This window comes from Musa acuminata, chromosome BXJ2-6 (genome assembly GCF_036884655.1).
Source record: "Musa acuminata AAA Group cultivar baxijiao chromosome BXJ2-6, Cavendish_Baxijiao_AAA, whole genome shotgun sequence".
Classification (NCBI taxonomy): domain Eukaryota; kingdom Viridiplantae; phylum Streptophyta; class Magnoliopsida; order Zingiberales; family Musaceae; genus Musa; species Musa acuminata.
Genome location: NC_088343.1, coordinates 36,915,581 through 36,932,946, shown reverse-complemented (window position 1 = coordinate 36,932,946; position 17,366 = coordinate 36,915,581). Strand labels below are relative to the sequence as shown.

The following is a 17,366-nucleotide window of genomic DNA, read 5'->3' as shown; positions in this document are numbered from 1 at the left end:
TTTACTTTGGTCTGCCTTAATTAGATGTGGATGGATTCAGTTACCTACATGGTACAAACAGGAGCTACAGATCTGGCAACAGCAAAGAGCTCAAAGCACCTCATCGTCACCATCAACAAGAGGAAGCTGGGACCTGATCTTTGTTTCTCAGTCACTCACTCCAAAACCATGACCAAATTGGTTGAGAACTCTATATTTTCAAGCAAAATGGCAATGGAAGTTTTTAGACATATGAATGATCCTCTTGCAAGTGTATGATTTCACAGACTTACAGCCTTCACATTCTTCTTAAACTTGTCCTATGACCAATTTAAGATGGTCAGTAACTGAGAGCCAAATTTTGGAAGATGGAAGAAAAATAGTGGACTGTAGTTTGTCAGCAAAGTAGAAAAATATTCTCATTTAATGGAAGTATGGTTGACAGAATATAGATCATTTAGTCAGTATAAAATCTTTCACATATATATAAAATCTTCAAAGTGAATTCTGCAAGTATGTTCCTCACATTTCAAGTATTACCTATTAAGGAAATTAGCTAAGGAGCCAAAGTAAAAAAGAAATAAATAAAAAATATTTTGCTCTTTATGTATCATCATAGTAAATAATTTTGATTTTCTTAAAACATTAACTATATTAATATATTGGAAAAAAATTTCGCACAGCAAACTCAAATATTATCCATAGCAATGAATTAGTAGGGGTGACGCCATTTCTGATGGCCACTGCTTTGGTTGGTTAAACGTCTGCATCTTATCATATGAACATAAATTATGAATTTATAAAAAATAATTCTATCAAAAAAAATTACAAAAGTAGTAAAAAATTGTTGCGTCTAATAATTAGACATTATGGTGATGAAAGTGCAACATATTTGTACCAAATTTGAGGTCCTACAACACTAAGTATGATTTTCATAAATCGACCATTGTTTACGATTACTAAGCATTTTGTATGATTAAAAATATTTAAATTATTTGCAAGACGCAAATATGGTATGACAAAATTAACACCAATTATTGAGTATTTATATTTTTTTTAGCCCCAATTAACTAATGTCAATTATAATTAGAAGTGGTTAACCATACGCGAGAGAAAATAATATTTGTATTGCGACATCCAACTAGATTATTATAGTGTAACACAAATAATATGTCTTACATTTAAATTTATGTTATTTAATATAATAATAATATCTTCTAATTAGAAAAAAAAAAGAAAAAAGGTTTGGCACGAGCAATCGTATGGCAAACAAAACGACAAGCGACGTGTGTTGCGATCGATTACACGAACACTGGTTGGGCAGAGACGTGTCTCTGCAGTGGAACAAGAAACGTGTGATACCATAAGAGGAAGTCAACCTTTTCCTTGGAGAGACAACAACGGCAGAAGGCGACATGTGCTGAGGTCATATCCAAGTCCGATTCATTGAATCTACAAAATCGATCGCACATGGATTGCGTCTAATCCGAACCCGATGCTCGATTTTGGTTCGATTCGGGTCCACATGTTCCGGAACCTTCGCATCAATTGTATGTCATAATGAGAATTAGAAGGGGCAGTTTTGGTACTTCAAGGAGAACATGCAGGTAATGATGAAGCGCCTGCCTCTTCGCCTCTGCGTTTCTCGCATTGCTTGGTATTTGAACGCCCGGTCGAGACGTATCCGGAATCCCGAGTGGCGGCTGTGGGACGCAGAGCCGCCGACGTTTCTTTCTTCTCCCGGTCCGATTCCACTTCCGAGGTCGAGGCGAGGTTGGTGTGGTGTTCTGCCACTAAGGCTGGGAAGGTAACAACACCTTTGTCTTGTGTTAGGGCTGCGTAGATGTCTCTGTTCTCGTGTTGGTTGCGGTTGTTCGATGAATCGGAAAAGGCGAGTTTTTTAGTGGGATTTGTGGGGAAACGTCTCGCCTTTTTGGTCTCCTCTTTTCTATTTTTTTGCTGGATCCCCGTAAAATATCTTGATTTCTAGTGCTGTGACCGTGATTTCGTGTTCGAACTCGGTGATGTTAGCGGTTCTTCGACGATTTCGTGTGGATTGTGGTGAAAGTTTCGCAAGTATCGTTGCATTTGGATGGCAGTTTTTTTATATGTCGCGAAAGAAATTATTTGTTTTCTGCTAGGAAAGGTCTCCCCTTTCGTTGTTAGTTTAGATATGTTGGAAAGTTTCTGCTGTCATCTTGAGTTCCGGAACTGCTAATCTTTGAAGATACATCAAACGAGTCATGTGATAGATTGTGGTAATTGGAGTTTGATGGAAATGGTTATCCATCATTGTCAGTGGCCATTGAATTAAATGCAGAAAATATGAGAAAATTTTCTTTTCTCCATTGTAGTATGGATATCAAGTATTGATATCTATTGAAAGACCAAGATTTTGCTGTTCCTTCCTCTGTAAGGCTTATCAGATGTTTTAATTTGGCTCAAAGCACTATTCCTGCATCTATATGCCATGTACAGATGTACGTGATCTTCAATATTGAAAGTATTCCTAAATATAACAAAAAAAGTGGTATAGGATCACAATGGAAGCTTCTTTGGCTACAAGTCATCATATGGTTAGATTGATCATGTGTTTTCTAATTGCTATTGCTCTCTTTTATGACCCTGTGTCGTTTGTGACTATGAAATTAGCTTTTACTATACCTGCAAAATCTTTTAGCTTGTATGTGAAGCTGACTAAGTTGCGAGAATTAATGTGGATTCTCCCTTCTTCCAGCATTGTCCAAGAAGAAAGATGCGTGTAACAGGATCGCTTCAACTGTGCTTACAGAATTGTTGCTCCAGTTGCATGATCCTTTATCATTGTAAATAAGACCTGGAAGCATGGCAGAATCCAGTATATCCATCGTCGGGGCCGATTTAACATTGTTATAGGGTCAATTAATAGTCAGTAACATCCTTGGAGTAGTCGGGGCTGATTTAACAGTGTTATAGGGTCAGTTAATAGTCAGTAACAGCCTTGGAGGAGTCGGTGACACATCGTCTGGTCTTCGGGCGTTGTAAGTATTGTGTTGTATCAGTCTGGTTTGAAGTATCATAAGCATACATGGAAAACAGAGGGCCTATCCTGATGCAAAGATTTGAAGTAGGGAGATTACTAGGACAAGGAAATTTCGCAAAGGTATATTATGCTAGGAATCTTAGAACTGGCCAGAGCGTTGCCATTAAGATGATTGACAAGGAGAAAGTATTTAGAGTTGGTGGTGCAGAACAGATCAAGCGGGAGATATCAGTAATGAGGCTGGTGAGGCATCCAAATATTGTGTGCCTCTTTGAGGTCATGGCAAGCAAGAGCAAGATTTATTTTGTCATGGAGTACGTAAAAGGTGGTGAGCTATTTGACAAGGTTGCCAAAGGCAGGCTACAAGAGGATGTCGCACGAGGATACTTTCAGCAGCTGGTCATCGCTGTCGATTACTGTCACAGTCGAGGCGTTTATCACCGTGATTTGAAGCTCGAAAACCTACTATTGGATGATAATGAGAACCTGAAGGTATCAGATTTTGGTTTGAGTGCTCTTGCTGATTCCAAGAGGCAAGATGGACTACTGCACACTATTTGTGGGACTCCAGCATATGTTGCTCCTGAGGTAATCAGTAGAACGGGATACGACGGTGCCAAAGCTGATATCTGGTCCTGTGGGGTGATTCTTTTTGTGCTTTTGGCAGGTTATCTTCCCTTTCGCGATTCAAATCTCATGGAGATGTACAGGAAAATTGGGGGAAGTGAGTTCAGGTTCCCTAGTTGGTTCTCATCTGATGTCCGGAAGCTGATATCAAAAATTTTAGATCCTAATCCAAGTACCAGAATTTCAATGTCAACAATTACCGAAAGTAAATGGTTCAGAAAAGAGACCGATGACAAGAAATTAAATAGCAAAGTATTCATGGATGTGTCCAGAGCTTTCAACTCCGTCGGTAGCAAAACTGATGAAGGAATGCAAGAGTCGGATGAAGTCACAAAATTGAATGCTTTCGATATCATCACTCTTCTATCAGGATTCAATCTTTCGGGTCTGTTTCGGGAGTGGAACCAAGATAAAGAAGCACTATTCACTTCCAACATGCCACCATCAACCATCATCTCAAAGTTTGAGGACTTAGCCAAGCATCTGAAGTTAAAGATTAAGAAGAAGGACACTGGGGTTATAAAAATAGAGAGATTGGATGAAGGCAAGAAAGGTGTTCTAGCCATGGATGCCGAGATCTTTGAGATCACCCCTTTGTTTCGTTTGGTGGAAATAAAGAAGTCCAATGGTGACACTGTAGAGTATCATAAGTTGATAAAAGAGGGCATGAGGCCAGCTCTGAAGGATATCGTGTGGACATGGCAAGGTGATTAACTGTACTTTCAGAAGTGTCATTATTACAAGAAGCTCCTTGATCAAGTAATTTTCATGCAACTTTACATTTTTCTTAGGTAATTCTTGGCTGTCAGCTTCATGACACATTTCCAATCGTATCGACACTCTCTAAATGTTGTGTATATATGTATGTTGTTTATAGATGTTGTTGGCAGAGAGATGTTCTTCGGCCTCTTCAGGTGAGATTTCACTATGGAAGCAAAAGTTGCAACTATGAGTTCCAACTTCGCCACTAGTGCTTGCTTATTAGTGTAGCATCATCTCCCTGCTTTAAATAGCATAAGCTTGTTTGTTATGGTCATGAATTTTAGACAAAGAAGCTCCTCCTCAGCTAGTGTTTCCGATGGCAAACAGAGAGAGAACACAATCCTCTCTGTCGAGTTTGGACTCTCAGTTAGCCAATTAAAACAAGTAATGATATGTTGCCTGGATGGATGTAAGAAGGCATTGTCTTGTTTACCTCTCTGTTTGCCCTTTTTATATGGTGATTCTGAAACTGGGAGGACAACTCCTAAAAATTCCAATGGATATAAGAAGCCTTTTCCTTCTATATGCTGCTGCTTTACAGTAGGAGTCTCGTGTTGATTTGTTTGTTCATCACCATCGTGTTTGCGTTTGTGATCTTGTGGATAATTTACGGTGAAAACTCGGGCAGACTTACTAGTTGCTGCAAGATCTGGATCCATTTAACACTCATGTAAAGTTTCAAGTCTCCGTCCCAGACCTGTATTGATCTCTGACCAGTTTCTAGTCTCCGTCCCGAAATATATTATAAGGGCATGAAATTATTGCTGTTCCTCTAAATGCATGATAAGTATTTCTGTGACTCAAACTCTGGTCTCTTGTATCATAAAGAAACAATCTTGATCTCTCACCAACCTTACCGTTCTATCAAGCCTTACCTTTTACTGATCTACATGGACCAACAGAGAAACAAGAGTGCTCCGTATCAGTCCCACAGGTTTTCTACACCTAAGAATAAAGATCGAACTAATATAGAGATTCTCATCAAAGGCCCCAAGCATGAGATCCCGATTCAATAAGACGAATACTTTGCGGCACAAATCATTAAGCCAAGATTGACACCCGACTATCGATGTCAGATTAAGAACCTTCAACTAATATGAATTGGGACTGCACAAACCATAAGTTCGATCAATGCATTACCTCCTCAAATTGTATCCCGCTGATCCCACCATAATTTCCCGAGTACCAAACGAATCATACCTGTGAAACGTTGCAAACTGTTGAAACAAGTTCCAGAGCGTTTTGCAATTATATCTCCAACCTTCGGCCATGTGCTGTTATATAGTGGATTACCTAATTAAAACCTCTATCAGAAATAAACGCAAGAGACGGGTTAGACTCGACTGCAAAGGACATAAATATTATTTCCAAATGACAATATACCAAGAGGGAATGGAAAAAAAGAAATGATGAGCTTCTTCATTATCAACCTGCCAACTCATAAACTCATTCTAACAAGACTAATGGGCATCTTGAAGGGATTCATGAATGCATGCATGCATCTCTAATCATGCTAGTGAGATGACCATTTCATTAGCTTTAAGATAAAATGAACAAGTTCTTCAGTGTTTTATACCGACTCCTTTTGACTGAACGACCAGACTGATGCTGTCTCTGGACTAGCTGAGAACAAGCCTCCAATATTTGAGTTTGCAAAGGAAGAGTTTCCATCTTGCTGAGGACCAGTAGCTGCCCACTCCACCCTGCCAACATTCGGAAGACTGCCATCTCTGGAATGAGAAAATATAGGCAAGGTTACAATCCTTTAATCAATCCAAATTGAGATACAACGAATCAGAATATCCTCACGAAAAAGAATAATTCCAAAATATGATGCCTATTGTACATAAATTTGTATGATATCATGCTTAATTTTGTACTCTCAATTATGCCACTTTAACACAAAATAGGCCAATCTCACTTAGTCCATTGAAAAGAAGAAGAAAAAGAACAGAGTCTTGCAAAATCTGCAAAACCAAATGAATGGGTATAAACTGACACATTATAAAAGGAAGATTGAGCCCAAATAGTGTTGCTAAATGAGGAGGTCTTATGGATAACAGAAGCAAGTATCTCTAGATCAACTGTCCTATGGTTGATCAAAGGAAAGTACCTCTTCCTAGACATATATCTATTTTTTAAGTTCTACCATATTTGAATTCCAGAAATCAGTGGCCAGGGATGAATTATATAATCCAACCTGACTTGCTAAAAATATGAAGAGAAGGTACTCACTCAATTATGATGACAATACTTAACAGTCAAATATACTGAGACTAAAGATATAGAAAGAATATATGTCCAAAGAAGGATGTCAAAATGTACCGAAATACCCATGTTACCTGAACTGGATGCAAAAGATTGTTTTTATCCAAGGATAAATACTCAAATGTGGTAATTCATTTCTAGAAGATCCAAAAATTGATCCAGAACCTAATTTTTCGCAACATATGGTTGGTACTACAATTATATACCTTTTTGTTTGTAGTCTAAGCTTGTACAGAAAAGGAAAAATAAATAAATTTCTCTAGTCATTAAAAAAAATTAAGAATAGGGAAATGCAAGCTTGAGACTCACAGATAATAATTAAAAGTACTGAGCAAGGAACAGTGACAAATACAAGTATTCAAGGTTCACAAAGTTAAAGTTTAAATTATTTTTTTCCTTTTTTTCAGAAATGAAATTATTACCAGCATGTATATATCAGTTTTTTTAGCCAAGTTAAATAAGGCATATTACCAAATATATCAATTGTGACATCCCAACTTAGTCCCATATCAAATTTTGGTGAATTGAGTTGGTTTATAGTGCTAGATAGGTCTACTACTATGATGTTGAACTTAAGCATTATTTGATCAATGGTTTGGAAAATTACAAATTATAGTTCACACAGTTATATCATATCACAATAAACCCATGTGAAGGTTAAATTGTTCTTTTTCTAGAAATAAAACAACAACAACAATAACAATAACAAAACCATAAGTCCCAACTACTTGGAGTCGGCTACATGAATCCTTTGCCATGATTGAGATCTGTAAAAAGTTAAATTTGTAGTTAAGAGTTTTTAGATCCTTATTTATAGTTTCTATTAAGGTTCTTTTAAATCTTCCTTTACCATTTGTTGTATCACTAACAATAGTCATTTTATAACTTTTAACTATCAAAGTCTTTTCTAAAAATGAAACTACTACCACAAAATGTGACATATGTTAATTGTGGCATCCTAATATAACCCCACATTGGAAGTCAAAGAATTGAGAAAGTTTAAACGAGTAGATGAGACCACAATTATTATCATGAGTTTGTGCATTTTGGATCTATGATTCAGGGTTATAAAACTAATAGATCAGTTATCTCACTGGATTGGTTCGTAACAAGTTAAATCAGAATGGTCCTAAGATTGAATCCAGTAAGGGTCATAAGTAGGAAAGAATCATGAATAGGATGCATATCATGATACGAAGCTACTGCTCTCGTGAGCTTCATGTTCTGCCATCAAATGTATGGCAAGGCAAAAAATTAAAAAAAAAATAAAACACAAAGACATCATCTTTAGCTCTCTCTCCACAATAAGCCTAAAAAAAAGACAATTAGGTTCTTCCCAGGGAGAATTTGATGCAAACCTCATCCTCATATGCCATGAATGATTCCAAGGTTGCAACAGAGCAAATGAAATGCTACTTCAAAGCTTACCCTCTAAACAAGGGAGAAAAAGAAAATAAATCTAATAATTATATAATATTGTGATGCTTAACGCCAAAAGGCAAGACATCAGTCATCAGGACCAACTGCTAATAATAAACCCTCTTCTTGTGCAAATTCACATGTGATTACTGCTTGGAGTATATGACTATGATATGAACTGTTAGCAACTCAAAACAAAATCCAATTCATCAGTACCACAAAAGATGATGAAACAAAATCAGAAGATCTTTTCAATAATTAAACATTACCAAGCCTAAGTAAACACAAAATGTTTGGACCAAATCTATATTAAATATCTCCAAACATGATAAGACCAAGCAAATGAGATCGATCAGATCAAGAAATCAACTGATCAAACTCAACAGCATTGACATGAGTGATAAAAGGCTGATCCAATATAATTAAAAATCATGTCCTCGTTAATATACTAACTAATAAATTTTCACACAACTAAGAGGTCAATATGTCATGACAACCTCAAAATGCTAAATCAGTAATTTCACATGTTCAGAAATGACCAGACTTTTTCTCGAGTCATATGCAGGAATACCAATTCATCAAATCATAGCTCCTCCAGAATTTCAAGACTACATGAAAAACTATATTACGCACCACAATTCTTCGAACATAAATCACACAATTCTCAACTAAGCCTCAGAAACAAATTTCATCAAGTCAACTTTAAAAGGCATGATTGTTCTCATCAATCAATTAGTCATCTACAAATGTCAGTGATGAGTTCTCAAGGGAGTCCGATCTTTAGGAATTTTATAGATTTATAAAAATAGATATTTCATTGCTCAATATAGTCCTCATCTAGGGACATCTGCACACATGCTAGCAAATGAACACATTTTGGTATGTTTTGTCACCATTCATGATAGGTGTCTCTGTAAGAGAAATTAGAAAAAATGCAAAAAGCTAAACAACTGAAGAAAAAAAGAAAAGGATTATATACAATATATTGGTCCAGCTTCAGCTGCCTCTAATGCCAGACCTTCCATTCGCCATCAAGAAATGCACATCAATAAGGCAACACTACAATTATAACATGTCCACAGGTTCACTGTCAGTCAACCCAAAAAACCAGAGAAAATCCTAGATCCACTCTACGGTCCACAATCTGCCTGCACAACTTCTCACAGAGCCTTACAGACCAGTTTGTAGACCAGTTGCACTAAATACTGATTTCAGTTATACCATTATTGTGAACTTAAAGTTCCAATTTAATAAAGGCTAGTAGGTAAAATTGGTTTTCAAAACCAATATTGACTAGGGACAATATAATCAGGATCAACAGAACAATCAGATGTAATCAACAGAATCGGATCAACAAAAAAGTATAAATTAGAATTTTAATCCTAAAAAATCATTAAAATCATATAAATAGCAAAATACTAGAAAACATAAAAAAAAAATATAAGGAACATATTTCATAAGATATCTGTCTTTTCAAATAAAAATAAAATTAACATATAAAATATTTAAAAAATATAATAACAACAAGAAATAGAGAATAATTCATTTAAAACTATTATATAATTATTAAATTTTAAATATAACCATATTATACAAAGATATTATTAAAGTAACAGTTACAATCACATAAAAGCTCTGCTATGGCCTAAATGCTTCTGCAATCATCATTCAGGTGGAAAGTAGATTAAAGCATAAACATACCAAGGAATTGGGATTATCTTCAACATCCTCTCTGTATGAAAGCATCCCTATTTCATTGAGAAGTCAAGGACTTTCCTCAATTCCTCCCTTTTAGATCCCTAAAACCTTTCCTCATTTTAATGATAATGAATGGTGAATTGCAGCAGAATGGTCAATGAGAAAAGCATCGTTGCAACAAAAAACAAACAATGACTGTTTCATTTATTTCACAGAGCCATAGATATTTTTTTTTTTCTCTAATTCAGCCTACCTCTTCTTCTCCAATCTCTCTTCTTATTTGAGAAGGTAAAAATCAGACTGAATCAACCAAAATCAGCCGACACCACCTGATTATATTTATTTAGTTGTTTCCAACTTTCCTACTGATTTCTTACTATAAGACCAAGATATTGATCAAAATCAGATCGATCCTGGAAGATATTAACAAAAATTGGATGTCATATAGGAACTGATCGATACCATGAATCATGTTTCGGAGCAAAAATACTTCCAATAGTTTTTTTGATGCACTTCATGATTTTTGTCAACATTATTTGACATAAAGGATAATTTTATCTTAATACAGTTAGAGTATTCAGTTTCTCAAACAAAATATCTTTCTTCTCTAGCTATATTATGACAAGGACAAGAATAAAGCTTAAAGATCAGCATGACATCAAGGTCGGAGTAAATACCATATCTTAGCATGACATCAAGAAAACGCCAAGTAACTTTTTTGTCTTATGTCACTTTATGAAATACCATATCTTAACACCGCTTGAACTGATGTAAAAGTCAATTTTTGTAATTTTAATCTTTTAAATATTTTGATTGTTTGGAAGTTGCCACATGGCACAAAATCTTGTGTATTTCTACATCACCTACCAATATTATACAAGATAAGGAAAAAATTAAGCTAAAAAATGAATGATGATTAGGAAAATAAATTTGATTGCATCTGCTAAAGAAACAAACTAATCCTAAGCAACAATCTTACATATAAGGAAGATCATATCTCAAAAGAAAAAAATGGAAGTAAAGCTTCTCTATAAATGGTAGATTCCCGATCAACTGACCTTGAATCAAGTAATATGATTCCTAGGACGTGGTATTGTATGTTTTTCAGTTTTCCTTTTTGACATATTTGGAGGCCAATACATAAGAAAAAAATAGTGTAATTTGGTTGTATGAGTCATGAAGGCCATCTTTTGTCCTCCAATAGTGTAATTTGGTTGTCCTTGTTACTGTCCATAGCAAGGGTGTCTGATGTAATGTTTGAACTTTTCAATTTGTTCATACCTTAGGTAGCATGTAAAAGATTGACATTGACAGTAGACTTAACAGCCCCATTTTGATTGAATTCTGTGGCCATTTCTAGCTTGCATAGCTTGCATGTTGTCATCACTTCAAGGCAAAACTGTCTGAAAATGAAGCCTCCAACTCGCAACTTGCTGGGATTTTCTAAAGCAGAGATATGGCACGAAACACAAACCCCTAGAATCCCCAAGTGGCACAAGGTTGGATGGGACACCAAAGTAGTGTCCCAGGTTGGTTTATTGCTTAGTCTGGCAGCAGTGTCGGATAGGTACTTACGCATCTTTTATGCGTGGCAAGGGATCCTTTATTGCATGACCATTCAAAGATTGCAAAATCCATCTCTATACTTTGTATTGTCTATAAAATGTTTACTTTATGTTTGTTTATGGTATCTTGAGTTTACACTTCAGTAGAGGGATGACATCAATGCATTCACTTGTTCACTTCGTCCTTTTCTCTTTTACCAGTCCTTTAAAGGATTTCATACCCAAGATTATCACACAACTTCGGCAATGAGTCTGTGACAATGTGTAAGGCTCCCATTTAGCTCCATCAATGGCAATGTACTAAAATATCAAAAGGCAATGGTTCTGAACAGTAGCTGCAAAAATATTTATTTTGACAAATATATATAGTATCATGTCAGTTATGGCTGATTTTGCCCATAATAGACATAATTTCGAAATTTTGGGATGGACAAACACTTTTACTTTATGGCTGTAAATTTATTGAGTCCTAATATTAGAAAGCATATGCAATGTACCAAGTAAAAATGAAATTTTAATCAAGCACCTACCACACTAACTTAAGCAAAAGAAAATGGACTTTTGAAGCAGTTTTCCTAATTCAATTGCTTATTTCTTTTGTTAACCTTGATTTTTATGATAGAGCATGACTTCATATTCTAATTTCTACATATCAGACTAGATGAACTTAAAAAAAACAGAATTCTGAATGGCCAAGCAGCTCATCTCAACATACACGGAAACAAAAAAAAAGGCACTCCGCGCTGTTGAAAAAGGCTGTAAGTACCTCCCTAATTAACACACACTTCCATACTTAATATGGTCAGGACATACAAGTCAACAAAGAGATAAATAATGTCCAGAGTAAGAAGTTGCATGAACATGTCCTGGAAATGGTAACATATCTTATTTACTAAATGAAGTCACCAAATGTGGAAGAAAGTTTAACCACCATCTATCAAAATAAGGAATCTGCATGAAGATTCCAATTATAGCAAAGAACTAAAAACGTCATCCTCAATTTTAAGATTTAAGAATTACAGAAAACATTTCTCAACCCTCCAAACATCACAAAAATACAAGGACCTTTTATGATTTGCATGATTCAAAGAATTTATCAAAAAATGTACATAAACCAGAAGAGTAAAGGTTATCTTTCTTCTTTTATCAGCATCACTAATCCTTGTTAAATATCTTCCAAGGAACAAATTTTCAATCTCGCTAAGATGACATGATGCCTAATTTGCAATTAGCTTACATAAGACCGTTTAAGTTCACAATGCGAACGAACAAATAACTAAGGCAAGGAAACTTAGTATTAGATAGATGCAATGCAATATGTTATATGCATTAAACCTTTTAATTATAATACAAGAAAAGAGTCGGAAGGCAATACATTGTAGTGTCAGATAGGAAACCAGCAGGCAAGACAACAAACACACCTAGGTCCAAATACAAGTAAACAAACAAATCCAACTACGACAACATGTAATTTGTCCACAGCAAGAACTATTCTTTGGTCTTCAATTTCGATGACACAGATAAGCACAGGTGTCAAACAAAACAGTTCTACAATAAATGGAATTCAACAATAGAATAATTGTAATGCATGTTAGATACTTACCTGAACCAAGAATTTGCAGGGGCTGGCTCAAAAGGACAGTCAGCAGATGACCTTTTTGGACTATTGTGTCTTGGGTCAATGTGTTGCATATTATCCACAAGACCAACAGGAAGCAAATTGCTTTTTGCATCAACAGGTAATGACTGGAAGGGTGATTTCTGCAAGCAATGATCGCTGCCATTGATACCAACACCATGGAAATTATATGTCCCACCATTCTGCTGATTACCATCATATACATGCTGAGGAGCCTGTATACCCAGAAGAGTAGGACTCTCCTTTGCAATAAATGATGTCATAGGGTTGTGAGGAAAAGGATATATGGCGTCTTCTTGTTTCAGATTCTTCTGCCCTATGGGCAAAAACCAGCTGGAAGGCCCACCTAATCCCAAACCATCATGAGCGAGTGGAGTTCCCCACATTTGCCAAGTACCCTGTGACTCATCCACAATAGTAGGATGTGAATCCTGTGACTTTGAATTACATGGAAGTTGGCCCAATGCAGTCTGTTTTTCATCTGAAACACGCAATCTCGAGATAGGAGACTCAATTGGAGAAGGCTTGGATATGTTTCGAGGAGCAGATATATTCTTTATGACTTGAGGCTCTTGCACCTTGTCACCAGAAAGAATCCCAATGACTTGAGGCTTTTCCACCTTATCACTAGAAAGAAACCCAGCCCCCAAATCCAATGGGAAATTATCAAGTGATTCAGAAACTGGCCCAAGTAAGGATATTGGATCTGGAACATAGCATGGATCTTCAAAGAGTTCTGTTTCATCTGCTATTGAACTTGCACCTGCATCTTTGGAAGAAGGAACTAATGATTCAGCTACCAAAGAAGAGACTGAACTGCTACTAAAGGCACCATCGACTGATGTACAGGCAGCGGAAGGCAATGGTTGCCCAGAAGAATAACTAGGCAGCAATCTTTTATTACCTAAACATTCACTTTGAGCTTCTACTTGGACATTCTCATTTTGATATGTAGTAGTCGTGTCAGGGCAAGGAGATACAGTAGCTGAACGAGTAAACAGTTGATGCCATGATTTTTTGGAAGTACCTTGTAGTAATTGTGCATATGAACCTACCTAGAAAATGTAAAGAGATCAACAGCCAGCATTAATTAATAAGTTAAAAAATTCAAAAGCATACATGGAAATGAATATACACAACAATCAAAGAAAGAGACTTAGTGTATCACAACTCACAGGCTCATGAGCGTTGGCCCCCTGAACTCTACCATCTCCATTTGGAGTAGCCTTGACCATTTTATCCCCGATCACTTGAGAATCTCTTTTTTTATCAGAAACATGATCCATGAATCCGGTAGATGGCTTACTAGCTTTGTTAACGGTAGCTGGGATATGAGTATTTCTCCCGAAAAAAGTGGCACCACTTAAACTTCTAGAAGAAGATAGAAAACTACCTGTCATTCGAGCAAAGTATCTAGGCTTACTTGTTACTTTATTCCCATGCAAAGCCCCTGATGTATGTGGCTTGTGTATATCTGTTGTTTTCAATGAATCCCGTCTTTCGGTCTCATTCCTCTTTTCAAACTCACGCTTTCTCTCACTTTCCCTGTTTATCCTCTTATCTAGGTCCTCGACATCAGAATTACTTTTGCTGGATCCCTTATCCTTGTCCTTCTTTCTTTCAGGCCTTCCTCTCTCTGCTACCTTCCTATTATCCCTTTCCCTATGAGCAACAGAACTCTCAGAATGCTCTTTCTCAGTTTTCAGCATCTCATCACGTATTCTCCTCCTTTCTTCTACCAGCCTTGCAACCTCCTCCCTTTGCTTTCTTTCTTCCTCTTCCAGCATCTCTTTTTCCAACTTTGCTTGACGCTTCTCCTCGGCTTTCCTTCTAGCTTTCTCCCATCTGCTCTCCTGCAGGTTTCCTCCATTTTCCCCTCTCTTAGATGATGACCCACTCTGGTCTGCATCAGAGCCATCTTCCCTCGAACCAAATCCAAAAACTTTTCTGAACAACCAAGTAAAGAAACAAAATAGCAGCTTGCAAGGAAAAAGCACCACACCAGAACACGACTTCTCCGTGGAGCACTGATCATCACTTGGCCAATAGTGGGGAAGAGGGTTGGCCCAATTCCTACTCCCCTCAGCTGACCAGTCCTGACTACACATCCATCCATTCTTGCCAACAAGATCATTAACTCCTGAACTACCAACCGACCGTGGAAGGTCCAAGACAGGCCTCTTAGAAACATGGCCACAGTACGAGCACATGAAGCGTCCTCCACCGGGGTTCTGGTCTCGGTACGGAGTATGACAGTTCCGGCAGCGGCGGGTTGCAGTCTTCTTAAGTTTCTGCATCTCAATCGCAAGGGCACGGCGGCGCTCCCGCAGGCGAGCCGACCGGCGGGTCCGCCAAAGCGACAACTGAGGCATCAAGATCTCGTACCAGAAGAGGGTCACGAGAAGGACCATGACGCAGGCGAGCCGGGGCGAGGTGATCTCGAATCGGAGACCCGGTGGGAGGAACGGCGACATGGCCCAGAACAGAAGCAGCGGGATCAACAGCCAAGGCAGCATGGTGGCGATCCACCGCGACCACCTCTGAACCACACAAATTATACACATTTATCCCAGAACCGGTGACCAACGACGGCAAAATCCAACAACCTACAAACCCTAAAAAATCAAATCTTCTTTTCCGGCGCTTCTTCCTCAACCGACGTTCCGATCAGCGGCCTCTTCGATCAAAATTTCCTCAAAAAACACAAGAAAAGCGAACTTGAAGAGATCTCCCAATTCCTAGCCACGAAGCAACCCAATGGCACAAATCTAACCCTAGAATCCCAATGTTTCGAATCTCGGAGCCGTAACCCGCTCGAAACCTTGATCAAGGAGGGAGGCGACTTCCTTGGGCGGTGAATCAGCGAATCAACAGCGCAGGATCGGACGAATCGAAAGGAAACGGGGGGAATCAGTGACTTACACATTCGAAATCCTTCATGGCGAAAACCCTAATTTGGGAACCTCCCCGTGCCCATGGCTTCGAGACGTAGTCGGAAGGAGAACGAGCATATGAAAGAGTCGATAGAATATTATTTTCTACAGTACACACACCCATATACCATATCTTCCTCCACTTTTCTTTTCTTTTCTTTTTTTCCCCCCCTATTTTTTTAACAAATATTTTTATTTAACATTTATGTTATCCGTATTTTTGTACCATCCACATTTAATTTACAGACATACACAAATTTGAGCACCTTTATGTTCCGTTGTGGGTATCATTAATAAGCTTTTAATATTTAGATGATGGGATAATAATTAAATTATCCCATCAATCTAAATGTGGCATGCAAATAGGTTGGGACATCTTTTATTCAACATAATTAAATTAATGTGGCATGCTAACATTACATAATTTTACATGAGATAACTCTTCGTTATTAAGTATTTTTTTATTATTAATACTATTGAATCTCGGATTTTGATGATAAAATCAATCGATGAATTGATTCTAACATTACATAATTTTACATAGACATAAAAGAATAACAAATTTTTAAGTATTTCCTTATGGTTAATACTAGCATCTTCTCATGGCTTTCCTTTAAATATACGATCATTTATATAATTTCTCAATTTAATCCTACATCAACAACAATGGAAATGGAAGTACTTTCTCCTTTTATCATTAACCAAACACATTGGCGAAGGATCTTAACATTCATTCCCTTTTTTATAACATATCTTAGAAAATTATCATGTCCCTGATTCATTGCATGAATTATTTGTTAATAGAAGATGAAATTCCAATAAAGTTACTAACTTTCTTGACATATCCTTACATCCATACGATGTTATTAGTTACCGAGGCATGATTTTAAGGATTTGATTACGATAAGTTCTCCTGAAAAATTTATGGAATCATTAGTTATCTTTTTCCACGTATTATATTATGATCTCAAGACTATCTTACTTAAAGTTGGCTATATGTTTTTTTCATAATTTTACTAAAATAAATTTTGACTTGTTTATTATTATCATCAATGTATATGTTTATCTTCTTGAATTTATTGATGAATGTTTTTTAGGCTTTTCTTTTTTTTTTCCTCATAGAGTTTAAATATACTCGGAACATTTTGTAATTTATCTATCTTTTTTAAAAAGATATATATAAGATTTATGTTTGCATAAACTGACATTTACTTAAGTCTAAATGCGACCGATAATTCAAACTCAATAAATTAACGAGTCAATTTTTTTTAAGTTTGTTAAAAAGATGAAAAATATTAGTTGTTATGTATGCTTGCATTGCAACAATAAAAAGAAAATTCAATTTCTAAAAAATCACTAAAAGCTATTTTAATGGTATGGTAGTTGTTTAACATGGCATGATCCATATGATATTTTTACGTGGAAGCTATAGTTATGAGAGGCACATCAAAGGA

At 36.7% G+C, this 17,366-nt stretch overlaps 2 protein-coding genes across 6 annotated transcripts; one reads left to right on the top strand and one right to left on the bottom strand.

Annotated features, from left to right (window-relative positions):
• The first annotated feature begins 1,615 nt into the window (after positions 1 to 1,615).
• Positions 1,616 to 4,913, top strand: LOC103989046 (CBL-interacting protein kinase 18). 4 transcript variants are annotated; one of them, XR_010488011.1, is made up of 3 exons: positions 1,616 to 1,786; positions 2,717 to 4,419; positions 4,506 to 4,913. XR_010488011.1 is itself a non-coding variant. In XM_065113834.1 (3 exons), the coding sequence occupies exons 2-3, from the start codon at positions 3,047 to 3,049 to the stop codon at positions 4,544 to 4,546; spliced, it is 1,329 nt and encodes a 442-aa protein (XP_064969906.1). In that variant the 5' UTR covers positions 1,616 to 1,786; positions 2,717 to 3,046; the 3' UTR covers positions 4,547 to 4,913. The 4 variants fall into 4 exon arrangements, 3 of the variants coding, with proteins under 3 accessions (XP_064969906.1, XP_064969907.1, XP_064969908.1); XM_065113834.1 differs by having other exon boundaries at positions 2,717 to 4,334; XM_065113835.1 differs by having other exon boundaries at positions 2,717 to 4,334; positions 4,420 to 4,913.
• Positions 4,914 to 5,783: 870 nt separating this feature from the next.
• On the bottom strand, positions 5,784 to 16,003 carry LOC135615399 (uncharacterized). 2 transcript variants are annotated; one of them, XM_065113833.1, is made up of 4 exons: positions 14,155 to 16,003; positions 13,884 to 14,034; positions 12,944 to 13,748; positions 5,784 to 6,120 (listed from the first exon to the last, which is right to left on the bottom strand). In XM_065113833.1, exons 1-4 carry the CDS (start codon positions 15,541 to 15,543, stop codon positions 5,961 to 5,963), a joined length of 2,505 nt encoding a protein of 834 aa, XP_064969905.1. In that variant the 5' UTR covers positions 15,544 to 16,003; the 3' UTR covers positions 5,784 to 5,960. The 2 variants fall into 2 exon arrangements, with proteins under 2 accessions (XP_064969905.1, XP_064969904.1); XM_065113832.1 differs by having other exon boundaries at positions 12,944 to 14,034.
• Between the last annotated feature and the right edge of the window lie 1,363 nt (positions 16,004 to 17,366).